The sequence below is a fragment of the Astyanax mexicanus genome, chromosome 2 (genome assembly GCF_023375975.1).
Source record: "Astyanax mexicanus isolate ESR-SI-001 chromosome 2, AstMex3_surface, whole genome shotgun sequence".
Lineage (NCBI taxonomy): Eukaryota > Metazoa > Chordata > Actinopteri > Characiformes > Acestrorhamphidae > Astyanax > Astyanax mexicanus.
This window is the reverse complement of record NC_064409.1, coordinates 52,993,571-53,009,590: the sequence shown is the minus strand read 5'-3', so window position 1 is coordinate 53,009,590 and position 16,020 is coordinate 52,993,571. Positions and strand designations below refer to the sequence as shown.

The following is a 16,020-nucleotide window of genomic DNA, read 5'->3' as shown; positions in this document are numbered from 1 at the left end:
CCAAATCCCATTTCACCCTTGGCCCTACCACAAGTCCTACCCTTCTGTTTTGCGTGTCCCGATTCTTGTTAGGTTGAGGGTAGAGTGAACCCTTAATTGTGCAGCAGACAGCAGAGGCTGCATGAATTAAGGTGAAATGGGAAAATAAAAAAATAAGATAAAATAAAACCTAATTGCAGCTCCCCTTCACAGATGAATTGACAAATAGACAACAATCATATATTGCTGCACCACCTGCTCTCTTTTCTTAGTTAACCAGAAGTTAAGCACTTTACTGTATCTGTATCGGTGCTTAAAGGGTTGTCCCAATTTTTAATTGGAGGATTTTACCCCTTTTGCTTGTAACTCTGTTCCCCACCTTCTGATAATGTAGTGGAATAAAGTTTTAAAAGCTGATTTCTCAGTATGTATAAATTATAACAATGGAACTGCTGGAATTGAACACAGGGGATGGAAATATAGTTTATAGGAGAAACCTGAGATGGAACAATGTCTGTTTTGTCACTGAATTATATAAAGATGGGTGAAGCTACATACCATACAGCAACCAGCCAACAGAGGCAAAAAGAACTGAATTGGAAAGAAAAGGAAGCCATCACCGACTAAAAAACACAAAACACATTAAAGGACACCTGGAGTTTGATAGCCATTAATGGTATTTGTGGTCATATTAGAAACACATAAATATATATTTTTCAAGGCATTGTAATAAAAGATTTTGGTTCAAATAATGTTTAAAGCTGTGGAATATTGACATGCACTTGTGCATACAAACAAAAAACATTATTCTTAAATATCTTAGGTGGGTTTGACATCTTGCATCTTACATCTTTTTGCCCACAAAAAAGCCCTTTCCATTAAGGCAATCCTGTACCGTGGAATGCTGAAAAGGTTTTGTGCCATTCATTTCCTCATGAAGTTAATCAACTTCTGACTCATGTAAATGTAGTCTGTTAAGGTCAAGGCTTTGTAAGTAAAATCATTCAGGAAGTCAATCATTCATTGTGTCATAGTAAAACCTGCCTCACTAGATAATAAACATGAGAAACATTGAATTGAAGAGAACAAACTGACACACATTGGCTGTATTCGAAATGGCATACTACATACTACTCGCATACTAAATCTGCCTAAAGCCAGTATGCAGTACGCAGTATGCGACCAAACTGAGAATCTGTAGTGCACTACAGGTACCCGGATGGTGTACTACTCCGCTCCGATTTCGCAGTGTGCATGGAGAGCTGTCTTCGTGGTGTACTGCATCCCAACATGCATTGCGGCTGGCTCCTCCAGCTCGCTTCAGAAAAAAACAAGATGGTGGCGAGTGCGAGAGATTTTGAAATTATGGAAATATATATATTTTTAAATTAAGGGAATTATTTTGGAAAGTATCGGCTCACCGCTGTCGAGCCCCTCCGCTGCCGCGGCCGCGCGCTCTCCGCGGCCGGGACCCTCCGCTGCCGCGGCCGAGCGCTCTCCGCGGCCGGGACCCTCCGCTGCCGCGCCGAGCGCTCTCCGCGGCCGGTGTTCTGTCGAATTCTCCTACCCATCGATACATGCTTCCCAAAGTTACTGCGCATGCGCCGACCTACACTATTTAATTATTTCTCGTTTTTTATGTATAATTAATCTGGTTTAGGGGGGTTTATGTGTATTAAACAACCTGGACGAACTGTCATTGCACAAACGTGTAAAGGGAAACAAAAAATTACACTTATTATCATAAATAAATACAAAAGCAGTTTGTAATGAGCTATATTTACTATAACTTTGCCATGGTACAATGAATTATGCAATCCAAATCTAATAACGTACATCTACTGGAATATCACTGGGTACATGCCCTAAAATAGTGCTTCTTTTGTATTTTTACAGTTAAATATACATTGGGGCAGCACGGTTCGACAAGGTAGGAAAATTCGACAGAACACCGGGACCCTCCGCTGCCGCGCCGAACGCTCTCCGCGGCCGAGCGCTCTCCGCCGCAGCCGGGACCCTCCGCTGCCGCGCAGAACGCTCTCCGCGGCCGAGCGCTCTCCGCCGCAGCCGGGACCCTCCGCTGCCGCGCCGAACGCTCTCCGCGGCCGGGACCCTCCGCAGTGTGCAGCAACATACAGTTTTAATAAATTATTCTGTTATTTTAATAAATAATGTCCTCAGTTTTAATAAATTATTCTGTTATTTTAATAAATAATTACCTCAGTTTTAATAAATTATTCTGATATTTTAATAAATAATTTCCTCAGTTTTAATAAATTATTCTGATATTTTAATACATAATTCCCTCAGTTTTAATAAATGATTGTTATATTAATAAATAAGTCCATCAGTTTTAATAAATTACTCTGTTACTTTAATAAATAATTCCCTCTGTTTTAATAAATCGTTCTCTTTATTTAATAAATAATTCCAATAAATCGTTCTGTTAATTTAATAAATAATTACCTTTGTTTAAAAAATCGTTCTCTTTATTTAATAAATAATTCCAATAAATCGTTCTGTTAATTTAATAAATAATTACCTTTGTTTAAAAAATTGTTCTGTTGATTTAATAAATAATTCCCTCAGTTTTAATAAATCGTTCTCTTTATTTAATAAATAATTCCAATAAATCGTTCTGTTAATTTAATAAATAATTACCTTTGTTTAAAAAATTGTTCTGTTGATTTAATAAATAATTCCCTCAGTTTTAATAAATCGTTCTCTTTATTTAATAAATAATTCCAATAAATCGTTCTGTTAATTTAATAAATAATTACCTTTGTTTAAAAAATTGTTCTGTTGATTTAATAAATAATTCCCTCAGTTTTAATAAATCGTTCTCTTTATTTAATAAATAATTCCAATAAATCGTTCTGTTAATTTAATAAATAATTACCTTTGTTTAAAAAATCGTTCTTTTGATTTAATAAATAATTCCCTCAGTTTTACTACATATTTTTCTTTTAAATAAGGGAATGATTTGAATACAAATTAATAAAATTGTTTCACTTGTGCAACGTGTCTCATTTCTTTTATTGTTGAGATTGTGTAAATATGAATAAGAGTTTGTTTAAATGTTTTCTTCTTGATGGTACTTACATAGATGAAAATAGTAATCTACTAAAATAAATAGGAAAACGTATTTAAATATAACTGGAACTTTCTTGGGTTGTTTCTGTTTACAACTCACTGTGAGGAATTCGGAGCACTACAGAGGACTGACTGGTGTGTCATGGGGCCATGTAGGGTACTACAATCAAAAGTGTTGCAGTACCGAATACTACATACTGGGCAGTGTGTAGTATGCAGTACATACTAGTGCAGTATGCAGTACGCAGTATAGTAGTATGCCATTCCGAATACAGCCATTGTATGAACTGTTCATTCTTTGTTTCCTCCAAAATTAAGTTTATCTTGCTTTTGTGAAGTTATTTTCCCTACTGTCTTGGGGAAAAGGCCTTTAACTAGATGTTGGTGTACTGCTGTGAGGATTTGGTTGCTTTCAGCAACAAAAGCATTAAAGGTATCAGGATTATGGATCAGAACTCATCCCAGAAGTATTGCATGGAGCACCATCATTGCAGAGATGTTTCCATCTGTTTCACTGCTTCATTCTAGCTCACACATGGAATTAGGCATGGAGCCAATAGGCCATGCTTTCCAACAAAAGCAGGACCTAGATAAAAAGACCAACAGAATGGTAAGACTAATGAACATTTTAAACTATGCGATAATTAAAATGTGCTTTCGACTTGTAAAAGGTTTTGTTTTATTAAACATTTTTAAGCAACTCTACAACTGGTTCTTTATTTTAGAGATGAATGCTGTAACCATTCTAATGGTTGTGTTCTATACAAAACCATTGCCTAATGAGACATTTAAATGTATCAAGTAAACTGGGAATTATTGAATTCCTGAAAGGTGTATTTAGTTTTTAGTCCCTTTAAAAGTAATATGTAGGCGTTGTCATGAGCACAATGAATTGGATGTGAGTCATTCTTGCAAATCATATAAACAAAAATAAACAACATCATTTTTGCAGTCATAACCATGCTACATGTATACTATGTTCAGTCTGTTAAAGCTGTGCTTTTTGCAGTTGTCTTCTACACGCTGATGCAAAATGTCTACAGGACCACTGCAGAATTCTACTCAGCGGGGCTGTGTCCCGCGCAAGAGAGCGCCGCGATCGACTGTGCCCCACCTATTTAGATATCTGAAAAAATACATAAGATTATTTGCAGAAAATGATAAATGGCTGAAATAACAAGAAAGATGCATTTATTTGAAAACAAGAGTTCAGAAATCAATATTTGGTGTAATAATCCTGTTTTTTAATAACAGTTTTCATGCATCTTGGAATATTCTCCTCCACCAGTCTTACACACTGCTTTTTGATAACTTTATTCCACTCCTGGTGCAAAAAAATCAAGCAGTTCAGCTTGGTTTGATGGCTTGTGACCATCCATCTAATTTTTTTCCCCCAGAGCCACACACACGCACACGCACACGCACACGCGCGCACGCACACGCCTTCATTGCAGCAGATTCAGGCTCTACTATTTTGGGAACACCAACATTAACTGAAGGGGTTTGATTGTAAATAGTAACAACAACAGTTAGGGCAGATCCTTAACATTTCATGGTAAGTTATAAGTCGTTGGTTCTTTGCAAATAATTAATGTAAATTAAAATGCCTTATTTTCTACTTTGGTAAAAACTAATAAAAAAAGCACAATACAAACTGCTAAGCATTGTAATAATTTATTGTTAAATAAAATTCCATATACACACCATTTTATACAGACAGAAAGGGTGAAAAGAAAGCCATGACTACAAAAGGCTACAAATAAAAGGGATGAAGTGAGTACATTAGTTAAAAATATCACATCCTCTGTAAACTCGCTGCTGCTACACAGGGAACCGGATGATTTAATATGCATTTCAGAGGCGATTATAGGAAGAGTGTCCTCCCTCATGGACCCGACAGTAGTCCTGACCAGCTAGAGCCCTTTTCTTACATGGCTGTCCCAGGCGTGTGGTCCCACAACACAGAGGACGACCAGAGAATGAACTGGAGGAGGACAGTAAACACAGTAAAAAATTTAGTAAAGGTAAAACAATTTCTAAACAGTATTAGATAGTTTTAAAAGCTGTAGCATGCATGTGTCCTTACAAAAAAAATAGAGACAGTATATCAATTCAGTTGTGGTGAACAACTACCCCCTTCTCATACCTGTTGCTGGCAACTGACTGGTTAGGGCTGGAGCTCCGAGACTGGTTCACAGTGTCCAAAACGCCTCCCAAGTTTCTCTGGGGGATGCTTTCAAAACCAACCTGCCAGTCAGAACATGGGTCCAAATTAGAGTATGGCAGGCAGTCACGGTACATCCAGTATTTTGTAAGTAAATCATACAAAAAAACTTTAATAAAATTCAAGTTCAAGTTATCAAATCTTGTAAATTAGTCACAAACACAACACTGTATACACAAATATTAACATTTTAACATTTTTGAAGAAAAGAATGCAAAATGCAATACTGAAATTAACTCCTTTGCAACACTTTAAAGACTTAAGCTTATACATTTTATCATTTTAAACAGTTATACATACATACATACATACATACATACACAATATAAAAATGTAAAATACATATATTGGTTCCAACGAGCAATTTAAGCAGTATTTCTAATATATTGCTACACTGTAGAATTGTTGTTAAAAAAAATAAATAAATAAATAAAACACTCACTCTGTGGCTAAGGAGAGTCTTCAGTCTGGGTGTAGAATGGCTAGAAGTGCCCACAGAAAGAGGGAGTTCAGGAGGTGAACAAGCGTTAGATCGAGACATGGCCACCATGCAGGGATCACCTACCAAATCAGCAATAAAAGATCAGCATTATTCACAAACATATCACATAATAGGACAGGTATTATTATCATATTCCATGACTCCTGCCATAAAGTGCACATGATGATTCTGGCGGAGTTTACATAAGTCATGATCATGATCATTACTTCACTGCCTTGTCCACTGTAGTTGGTAACATGTTCTATGATTAATTTCCAGTTCCAATTGTTTAACACTGAATCTGGCACCCACCATCAGGCCTCGCTCAAATTCACATAGGCTTAGCATTAGCAGGCTGGGCAGTGTTTACACTGAGGTAACAATCTTGAAGTTGCTATACCATAACTGCCATTTCCGTTTAGAGTACACAGGCAAGTAAGCAAATCATTATTCAGGTACTTGTGTTAAATTACTATAAATTGTCACAAGAAGGTGGAGAAAATACAAGTTTTAACAGGGCTGCAAATGAGACATTTTGGGTCATTGTTGTGTCATTACTAGTAATACTCGGAGTATATGTGAACAAGGATTAGATAATTGACCATCGAAATGTGGGGTATCTGTGAAGGTGTGTGTGTTAATTTGAGAACTCACCAGTCATAAAGCTGTCTTGACCAGGACATGGCTCTTCCGATTCCAGGTCATCACTAAAAACAGGTTAAGAAGATGGATTCAGACTTCCCTAAAGCCTAAAGCACTCATGGAACAAAGACTGAACCAAGTCTACTCCCTTAATTGAGCAAATCCAGTTAAACAGATAAAGCACACTAAGTAGGCTAGAGGAGTATCTATATAGGACCAAAACTAAAATTTGTTTAAACCTGCCATGCAGTTCAAGTGCAGAACTATCAAAGCACATCTGGGCATGTTGGCTTTTTGGATGTTCAGCCTGCAGGCAAATCAGATTTGTATTTCATATCTGCTTTTGTGAAGACTGTTGGCACACTGCATATTTGGCATTGTAGCTTTCTAATGCAGAACCATGATGGAAAGAATCATCTTGCCCTCCTAAACTGTTATGTTGCAGCACACAAATTCAGCAACAGAGAAGGCTCACATTCAACCTCACTGTGTAGCGAGAAATGCAGTGTCATTTGTAAAGTATTGACTGTTGGGAACATATATTCCTCAGTTCTGTTGATGCCTATGGATGGTTCGTCAATGGTTTTCCAAAGTTCAGTTTGGAACATTTGACAGCCCTAAGGAAAATCAGATTTCCGCTGGCATTCTGAAAATAGCCTATGTACCCTTCATTTTTCCAAACCCCTTCTGTGACAAGGCTTACTCTAGAAGGGTTGAAGAGCTGGCTGGGCAGTATGCTGGTTTGGATTTTTTCTCCAGTGTAGTCTCAACAGGAGGAGCCAGGAGAGCAGCAGGGGTGCACTTTTTGCCATTAAGTTTGGAAACCATCCACAGCAACTGCAGCAGAAACCAGCGAGCTGGAGAACAGAAAAGCTGCCATTACATCTTAAATCATGAAGGCCTTTATTCAAAGCAAATTTTCACACTTCTGGTCCAAGACTAACCCAGCGAGAGTGTGAAGAGGAGCAGCGAGAGTGAGACCAGGTCCAGAGCTGACTGCTGATTGACTTCAGCGATGGCGTTGACTGGCACAGTGATGAGCAGAGAGACGCGAGAGAAAGTTGGACATTGCAAGAAGGACAGAAGCACTGCACTAAACAAGAAATACCCAGCATGCATCACACAGGTCCACAGGGCACGCAGACTGAGACCTGAAGAAGAAAAAAAAATAATGAATTAATTACTAATCTTCAAATGTTATAGCCCGGTTATGCATGGAAATTTTTTTTTTTTTTTTTTTAATAGTAGATAGTAAATAGTTAAGCTAGGTAGATCAGGATCTGTTGTGACTAAGTCCAAGAGAGCACAAACTTTCCTCAGTCTCATTTAAGTGTTCCTGCCATCACTTAGCATTATATTTAACATGAGCATTTTTAAACTAGAACTGCCAGATAGAATGTGTGGGAATCACATGATGGGAGACATTGTAAATGGCAAGATCAATATAAGAACTCTGCCTTAGCTAGCATATTTTGTTTCTGCCACATGTTGTAAACAGTCCTGACATATGAATATTGGGATGTACCAGCCCATCCAAGGTAGCCTTGGATAATGTGCAATCTATCTTCTAGCCGGGTCTGCATGCTATCCAGGTACGTCAGCATATATCCCAGTGTGCCATTCATGCGCTCCAGCTTCCCCATGAGTTCAGAATAGAACTGGGCAGTTGTGTTCTGCTGCTGTAGAACACCATTCAAATTGAGCTCTAAAAAAACAACAATTTTAGAAATGAAGATTAACAGGCAAATATACACATTATACAATATTCTGTTGAATAGAACATAAGAATAATGTGAAATTAGTGGCAATAGAGATACATCTGCTATGAGATTTACCCATTTTACTGTAGATCTCCTGTGCACGGCCTCTAACTTCAGCCAGGTCATCCAAAATGGCCCGGTGACCTTCTTGCACCTCTGTACCTTGGCCTTTCAACTGTTCACTCACATTTTCTGAGCACGAACACACACAAAAAAAAAAAAAAAACCTCAACATACTTTCAAATCTAAATTTAAAAATCAATAATTTAACAAAGAAACGTCATAATAAAACCCCAAACACACTAAATGGCTAAATAAAAACAGTGCACAGGACAAACCCATTCTGTGGGTAATTCCTTGTATGAGCTGCGCCACCAGCTGTTGGCCGGTACTTATGAGGGCCTTCTCTTGAGCCAGCCTCTGCAGATTTGAAGAGATTGAGGCATCCAGTTGCTCCTGCCCCTCTTTTAGCACCCCCTGCTGGACCTGTAGAGCACTGTGGCCTTCCATCAGTTTATCGAGGGATGCAGCAGTCATTTCCCGAAGTTCTTGCTGGCCCTCCTGCACACGCGTGTACACACACACAGTCACAGACAAACAACTAACAGGCAAAATTAACCCTTGTTTTAAATCATGACATGTTTACAACTATTTAAAATAAAGCACTCAACTGAGCATTTTTATACATGCTTCTATATATTTACATCCTTTTTGTATTGAGTGCATTAAGAGCACCAATCCTGCATCTAGCTCAAGGTCTAATTATGTGCATGCATTCAAGATATTTTGCTGGTTAGAACTTTGGGGGTACATGACCAGACTACAGTTCATTAGTACCCAATTTGTTAATTTTCCTGTAATCTCTACCAATGTTCTTCTCAAATGAGCAACTATTAGGAGAAAATCTGTCAGTTAGTGCAAAAAGCTCTCAAAGTTCTCAAAAGAGAAAGCACAACACAAACAGACCTTCAAATCTTTCATTGCTTCAAGCTGGTTTGTTGCAGTAGAAATCAGAGCATTCACAGTAAGCTCTGCTTTTCGGCGGAAGTGCTGCTGGCGTGTGGCATAGCACACTGAACGGGCTCGATTGCTGACAATATGATATGCATTCCAGGTGTCTGAATCCATGTTTGCTGTGCACTCTTTAATAGACTACAAAAAAGAAAATAGAGAAAATCAAGACCTATTTTTCTCCATTTTATATAAAATTTGATAGCCGAACAACGTACAAAATGGTTATTAAAAGGTTATGATGTTACCATCTCGTCAGTACAAGCATATGTCTGGCGACCCTCAACTTCTGACTGGCAGTTAAACAAAGCCACACCTAGTTTAGCCAACTGTTCTTCTGATAGGGCATTGCAGGTAGCCTTTAGCTGAGCAACAACCTATAAAAAGAGAGAAGACAATGGGCAACAATGTTTTTTTATTTAATAAAGAAACACACGTGGACAAAATGAAATAAGACAAAACAGAACCTGTATGAATGTACAACAATGTGATGTTTATTAAACAAACAAACAAAAAAAAACACTAATAACTGATTACAATAGGGTTGCTCTCTGAAGATTGAGCCATGAATTATAGATTACCTGCTATGAGGAACAAAGACTAGACCACTAGGGTATTTGGTTTAAAAAAAATAAAAATAATTTACAGATATACAAATACAGATTTTTTTTTTCTACAAGGGCATGTGCCATTTTATTGCAGCTAATTGGTCCGATTGTTCTGTTTGGTTGTATAGTATTTAAAATTATCACACCTTTTCACGGAGACAGACACACACACATTGTATTTTTATGGTTTTCCCCATTATACAAACATGATTATGGCTTTTCATCTTAAAACCAGATACATCCCACTCAATATCAATACATAATTAACAGCATTCCAAGTAGGACTGATAGTTTCAGATAGCAAATCATATCCCATTTCTTTACTCATGTTAATATACTGTTATTTGTCAGTTTTTTGCCACATACTTACTTTAAAATGGCAGCTGTCAAGGGGGCTGAGATCCATCTGTTTTGCTTCAGCTAAAAACTTCTCATCAACAACATTCATCTCAAAAGGTGGAGCTTCACCCTGCAGAAGTGACTGAGAAGAGGGAGCAGCTGGGGGTACTGGGGCTGGGGCAGGGTCTGCCTTCCTCATCCACTCAAAGAAGGCATCAGCTATACCACACTGAGTACCCAACACGCACACCAACAGCGTCCAGGGCACCAAATTCACCACCATCCTCAAAAACACCTGGCCTTTAAGGGGAGTGGCAAAGACATATTTTAGGCAGAATTGTCACAGACAATGAAAAGCAACTGGATGGATAATTTACTTTTTTGTGGTTTGTTTTTTGTTTTATTTTTGTCCATTTTATATTTGATAGTATTTGATAGGTCAAATTCAAGTCCTCAATATGCCCTTTTAGGCATATACAGCTCCTAATAAAATTAAGAGATCACTTACAAATTATCGGTTTTCTTGATTTTACTAAATAAAATATAGGTATATATTTAAGTAAATAAACATCCGTTTTATTCTATAATCTACTGACAACACTTCAAATAGTATATTGTCATATAGTGTATTTGTTTGAAGATAATGACAAAATAGTCATAACAAAAAAGGTGCAGTGCATTCAGACTCAAATAACGCAAAGAAAGACGTTCATTCATTTAGTAACAATATAAATGTGTGTTATACACGGGAGGAGCTCAGAAATAATATTTGGTGGAATAACCGTGATTTTTTAATCGCAGCTTTCATGAATCTTGGCATGCTCTCCGACAATCTTTCACACTGACTGTCACTCCTGGTGCACAAATTTAAGTAGGTCAGTTTTGTGTAATGGCTTGAGACCATCCATCTTCCTCCTGGCTACATTTTAGAGGTTTCCAGTGGGGTTCTTTGTTATCAATCTCTCATAACAGGAGTCAGTTTGAAACAGGCTCCTAGAGGAGGGGCTCATGTCAGCAAGTCAAGCCCATACTCAATGAGAATCAAAGATGAGCCACAGTGTTTTGCACAAAGCATGAAATTTGGTGGAGGATTGGGGATCTGGGGATGCTTCAGCAAGGCTGGAATCAGGTAGATTCCAAGGATGCATGAATCAAGCCATATACAATGTTATCCTGGAAGCAAACATGCATCCTTCTGCTCTGGCAATTGGGTTTTTTTTTCCAACAGGACAATGCTTCATGCCACACAGCTAGGTCCATCAAGGTGTGGCTGAACCTCATTGAAAATCTCTGGAATGTAACCAAAAGGAAGATGGTGATTTTTTGTGCCAGGAGTAGCATAGGGTCACCCAAAAGTAGGGTAAAGGACTGGTGGAGAGCATGCCAAAATGCATGAAAACTGTCATAAGAAATTAGGGTTATTTCCCTAAATATTCATTTCTGAACTCCTCCTGAGTTCAATCATTAGTGTTGTTATTTCTGAAGAATTCTTTGGGGCAATATTTGAGGTCTGAAAGCACTGAATCTTGTTTGTCGTTTTGACCATTCCTCATTTTCTGCAAATAAATGTTCTAAATTACAATATTTTTTTTATTTGGAATTATGAAGTGCTATCAGTAATGTATATAATAAAACAAATGTAAAATTTATTTAACATATACGTTACCTATTGTACTATTGTGAAAATGACTTCAAGTATCATTATAGTAATACTAAATAAGTTTGAAAAACAAAATATTGTAAAAAATGAATAATTTAAGCACTGACACATTTCTAACACAGAAGTATCGTTAAGTAGATTATTAAATCTGCGCCGATATGCTTGGCAGTTGAATTAAACATTGCAGCAGTGAAGGTCTCTCTCTGCCTTTTCGCTCTAAACAAGCCCGGGCATGGACCTTCCAGCTGACAGCAATCAGTGCGGATGAGCGCGTGCTCTCCGGCTTGCACATTCAATCATACTTCTCTAACATTAACCTAGCTACACAAACTCGGGCCTCAGGCGTGGGGAAACACTACACAAACCTTGCACTGCCGTTTGAATTTATATTTAATGCATTGTTATTTTTTTGTAAAAGTAAAAAAAAAAAATCACATTTTCGGTACTCACCACGAAGGTCAGTTTTCCTCAGTGCAAATCCTGTAGTTAGCTTTACCCTCTAACACGTCTCAATGTGGAAACACTCACACTGATTTTATGCAGAGTGCTAAAAACCAGTAGTTTTCGGGATGATCCGCGTCCAGCCTGAGGGGGAGGCATTACTGTTACTGTTCAACTGTTTAAAAGGCAGCTGAACAGCCAATGAACACAAACAGGCGACACAATCTCGCGATACTTTGGGTTTGGCGGGCGCGAGATTTAACTAATACTGTGCGTTGTTGACACTTACTGGATTCATCAGTAAACATCTCAACAAACATCTGCCGCATTAACTCTTTACCTCTTAAATAGAAGAGAGCTGTGTGGTGTTCGACAGACATTAAACGGGGAGATACGATAAGTCTTTAAGAGTTAAGTTTATACGTTGTGTAGGGTTTTTTTTGGTAGGTTAGGTTAGGTTAAGTTGGTTGAGAGTTTGTTGAGCTACTTTTTTTATTCGTCTAATGTTTAATCATTCTCGCGGCTCTTCTATCTGTCAGTGTGTGTGTGTGTGTGTGTGTGTGTGTGTGTGTGAGAGAGAGAGCACACAGTCCAGCATCACCACCGCGCAGAGCTGTTAAAATGATAGTTAACGCTAGGCTGTAATATTGCTAGCTCATTAAATAGGGACAGATAGGAGACTGTGGGGCTGTGATGGATTTAAAGCCCTCGACCGCGGTCAGTGTTAATGCTGTGCCCCCATACGGACATCTCATCATCAGCTCCAAGTGGAGGGGCTCTACTCTAGTTCAGCATTTTAAAGGTAAGCAGGAGTTACTATACTATACTATATTATACCCACTGTTATAGGGAACATGGGTTACCACCGTTCAGATATGAAAATAAAGAGAGCCACACCACCGCTCTCAGGGCCATGACCACCACGGGCCCGAGTCCTGGGGGTCCTGGTATGTTTTATATTGTGCTTATATTATTTTTTTTATTCTATTATGTTTTATTTTATTTTAATAGTATTTCTATTTATTTATTTTAAATCTGGTAGAATCTTTTGAATGAGCTTATGTGCACAGGCAGCACTGTTGTAGCTGAGGTTGTGTGGTAGGCTATTACAGCTGTGCCACCTTGCCTAGTTGTGCTAACCTAGAGGGGAGGAGTGGGATGACAAAATGTTAATTAAAATGAACATTATTTATCTGCTTCCTGTCTTATGACTTGAGAAGGAGTCATCCAAACAGTTAAACCAATATATATATATATATACACTATATTTACTATATATATATATTAAATATAAAACGTTTTCTCTTAAATTACTTATTTATTTATTTATTTATTTATTTATCAACTGTTAATCCATTAGTATAGCTTATTCTTCAAATGGATGTATATAATATTTATATTGACTAATACTAGGGCTGCAATGATTAGTCGATATAATTGACAAGGTCGATTATTTAAATTTGTCGACTACAAATTTCATTGTCGACTATTCGTTAATTTGTAAAAGTACTGCATTACACAAAGTGCTGGGGACAGAAGCGAGATGGGCAAATGGCTCACTCAGACTGTTTAAATTCAACTCAATTTTAAATTCAAGTGTGTGTTTCCAAAAGTGCCCAGACTCGTTTGAACAAAATCTAGACGTTTAAATGCCTTTACAAAACCTTATGTTCAGCTGTTTCTATTGTCTTTAGAGATTGAGGACATGGCAGAAATAATTGTTGACTAATCAACTAATCAAAAAAATAATAATCAGATTAGTTGACTACCAAAAGAATCATTAGTTGCAGCCCTAACTAATGCTACTGTATAATAAATATGATCATTTATTTTACTTTAAAAAAAGTGCACATCCTAAACAATCAATTAGACCACAATACTCTAAAATAAACTAAATAAACTAAACTAAACTAATCTATGACCCATGCACTGACATCTAGCAAAAACACAATCAGATATTAAATCAGTCATAACATAATGTCCCATACTGTATCAGTCTCCGGTGATTTGGGTATGAGGAACTGTAATACAGACACTTGGGTCTTCTGTGTTCTTAAGCATGTGCACCGTGGTAGCGGTTGGGGGGTGTTAGTGTTGATGTGTTTGTGACAGACATGTATTATCTATTTTCAGGCAGTGTGAGTCTCATCTATGAAGAAGAGCTTGGTGTTGTAGACATCCACCTCAGTAACAGAAGTTGCATCCTGTATGTGTCAGAAAGTGATCAGATTGCTGGAACTGACTATAAGAGGAAAATTGTCAGATTCAGGAATGTAAGTTTTAATAAATGTGATTGGTTGGTCTTTAGTAAAGTGATACTACTATTTTCTAACCATATTTGGTATCTGTGCTTCTTAAATCTGGAAGTCTGGAGGCCCATTCCCTACATATTGCTTGGTCCCACTACTCCCAATACTCCTGATTAAATTATTATTTTATGTTTAAAGCCCTTTCAAGGTTGCAGAAGTCCAAATTATAATTCAGACGATTTAGTTCAGCAGTCCACCGTCATGTAAAAACCTCTTGTCTTCTGGAGTAAAGTACATACCTTATTAATCACTGGTTTGAAATATGTCAAAAGATCTGTCAGATGCCAATAAGCTGCTAATACCCATATTACACAGATGTTCTGCTTTCCTAACATAATTTTTATTTTTTTATTATTTCATATGCTGTTTTTATAGTCAAACAGCAAACTACAAGGGATTGTTCTTGTGGAGAAAACCCGTCTCAGTGAGCAGTACTTTAGTGGACTGCAGAAGTTTGTGGTGTTGGAGCTGGGCTTAACCTTGCTGCCTGTTTCCAGCCCTGCTGAAGCAGCCCAACTCATTGAGCGAATGGTGAGTAACTAGCCTTGATTTGTTGGCATTGAGCCTGTTCTGATAACTTTTAAGGAGACTATGTAGCCACAGCCAAATTTCATATGGTAAACATATTGGTGTCCTCTGTAGGTACATGTAGAAGGCAAGGAGAACCCATTCCGAAAGAGAAGCATGTCCAGACTGCTAGACCCAGTGGTGTTTGACATGGTGCAGCTGATCCCTGGGGTTGGCAAAGTGAAGGCCGTGGCCCTGCTAGAGCAATTCCCCAGCGTCTATGAAATCAATAATGCTTCAGTCCAGGAGCTTGAGTCTGTTGTAGGGCATTCTGCGGCTCAGCGTATCTGGAGTTTTTTCCACAGTCCGTTTAACTGATATTACACCAAGACTTGTGTAACAGGAAACTCACCTGGTCACTGTTAAGTAAAAACATTAACTGGATGCAAAACATGTATTCTAAAATCATTTATTTATATAACAGGACAGGCTCTACATATGGAAGCCCATTTCCGCCACCTGAAGAAGAAAAAAACGTCCTCAACTAAGTCATAATTATGAGATAGTAAGTCATAATTATGAGATAGTAAGTCATATTTATGAGATAAAAAGTCATATTTATGAGATAAAAAGTCATCATTATGAGATAGAAAGTCATAATTATGAGATACTAAGTCATAATTATGAGATAGAAAGTCATAATTATGAGACTTTTTATCTCATAAATATGACTTACCGGTACTATCTCATAATTATGACTTTTTTATCTCATAATTATGACTTACTATCTCATAATTATGACTTACTATCTCATAATTATGACTTTTCTATCTCATAATTATGACTTAGTTGAGGACGTTTTTTTTTCTTCAGGTGGCGGAAATGGGCTTCCATATATACCACTTATTTTCTGCACTTTTGTAAGGTGACCTAATTATATTGAACAGTTGCTGCAATTTGTACACT

General features: G+C 37.6%; 2 protein-coding genes across 2 annotated transcripts; one reads left to right on the top strand and one right to left on the bottom strand.

Annotated features, from left to right (window-relative positions):
- Window positions 1-4,730: 4,730 nt before the first annotated feature.
- Window positions 4,731-12,393, bottom strand: bmb (brambleberry). The gene is made up of 13 exons (XM_022672311.2): window positions 12,248-12,393; window positions 10,169-10,437; window positions 9,439-9,567; window positions 9,146-9,331; window positions 8,518-8,740; window positions 8,255-8,371; window positions 7,945-8,124; window positions 7,364-7,570; window positions 7,123-7,276; window positions 6,432-6,484; window positions 5,739-5,857; window positions 5,219-5,319; window positions 4,731-5,056 (listed from the first exon to the last, which is right to left on the bottom strand). The coding sequence occupies exons 2-13, from the start codon at window positions 10,418-10,420 to the stop codon at window positions 4,927-4,929; spliced, it is 1,851 nt and encodes a 616-aa protein (XP_022528032.1). The 5' UTR covers window positions 10,421-10,437; window positions 12,248-12,393; the 3' UTR covers window positions 4,731-4,926.
- Window positions 12,394-12,432: 39 nt separating this feature from the next.
- faap24 (FA core complex associated protein 24) lies at window positions 12,433-15,597 on the top strand. Its single transcript, XM_015604555.3, has 4 exons — window positions 12,433-13,040; window positions 14,372-14,511; window positions 14,923-15,078; window positions 15,190-15,597. The coding sequence occupies exons 1-4, from the start codon at window positions 12,932-12,934 to the stop codon at window positions 15,430-15,432; spliced, it is 648 nt and encodes a 215-aa protein (XP_015460041.1). The 5' UTR covers window positions 12,433-12,931; the 3' UTR covers window positions 15,433-15,597.
- The last annotated feature ends 423 nt before the right edge of the window (window positions 15,598-16,020 follow it).

Bases quoted from the DNA above. Each gene is read 5' to 3' on its own strand.
- bmb (XM_022672311.2), bottom strand. From the start codon at position 10,420: ATGGTGGTGAATTTGGTGCCCTGGACGCTGTTGGTGTGCGTGTTGGGT. The intron at 9,568-10,168 runs GTAAGTATGTGG...CTCTTTTTATAG, and splicing joins TTGACAGCTGCCATTTTAAA to GTTGTTGCTCAGCTAAAGGC. The intron at 6,485-7,122 runs GTAAGCCTTGTC...ACCTGTTTTTAG, and splicing joins AGCTCTTCAACCCTTCTAGA to TGATGACCTGGAATCGGAAG.
- faap24 (XM_015604555.3), top strand. From the start codon at position 12,932: ATGGATTTAAAGCCCTCGACCGCGGTCAGTGTTAATGCTGTGCCCCCA. The intron at 14,512-14,922 runs GTAAGTTTTAAT...CTGTTTTTATAG, and splicing joins AAATTGTCAGATTCAGGAAT to TCAAACAGCAAACTACAAGG. The intron at 15,079-15,189 runs GTGAGTAACTAG...TGTCCTCTGTAG, and splicing joins CCCAACTCATTGAGCGAATG to GTACATGTAGAAGGCAAGGA.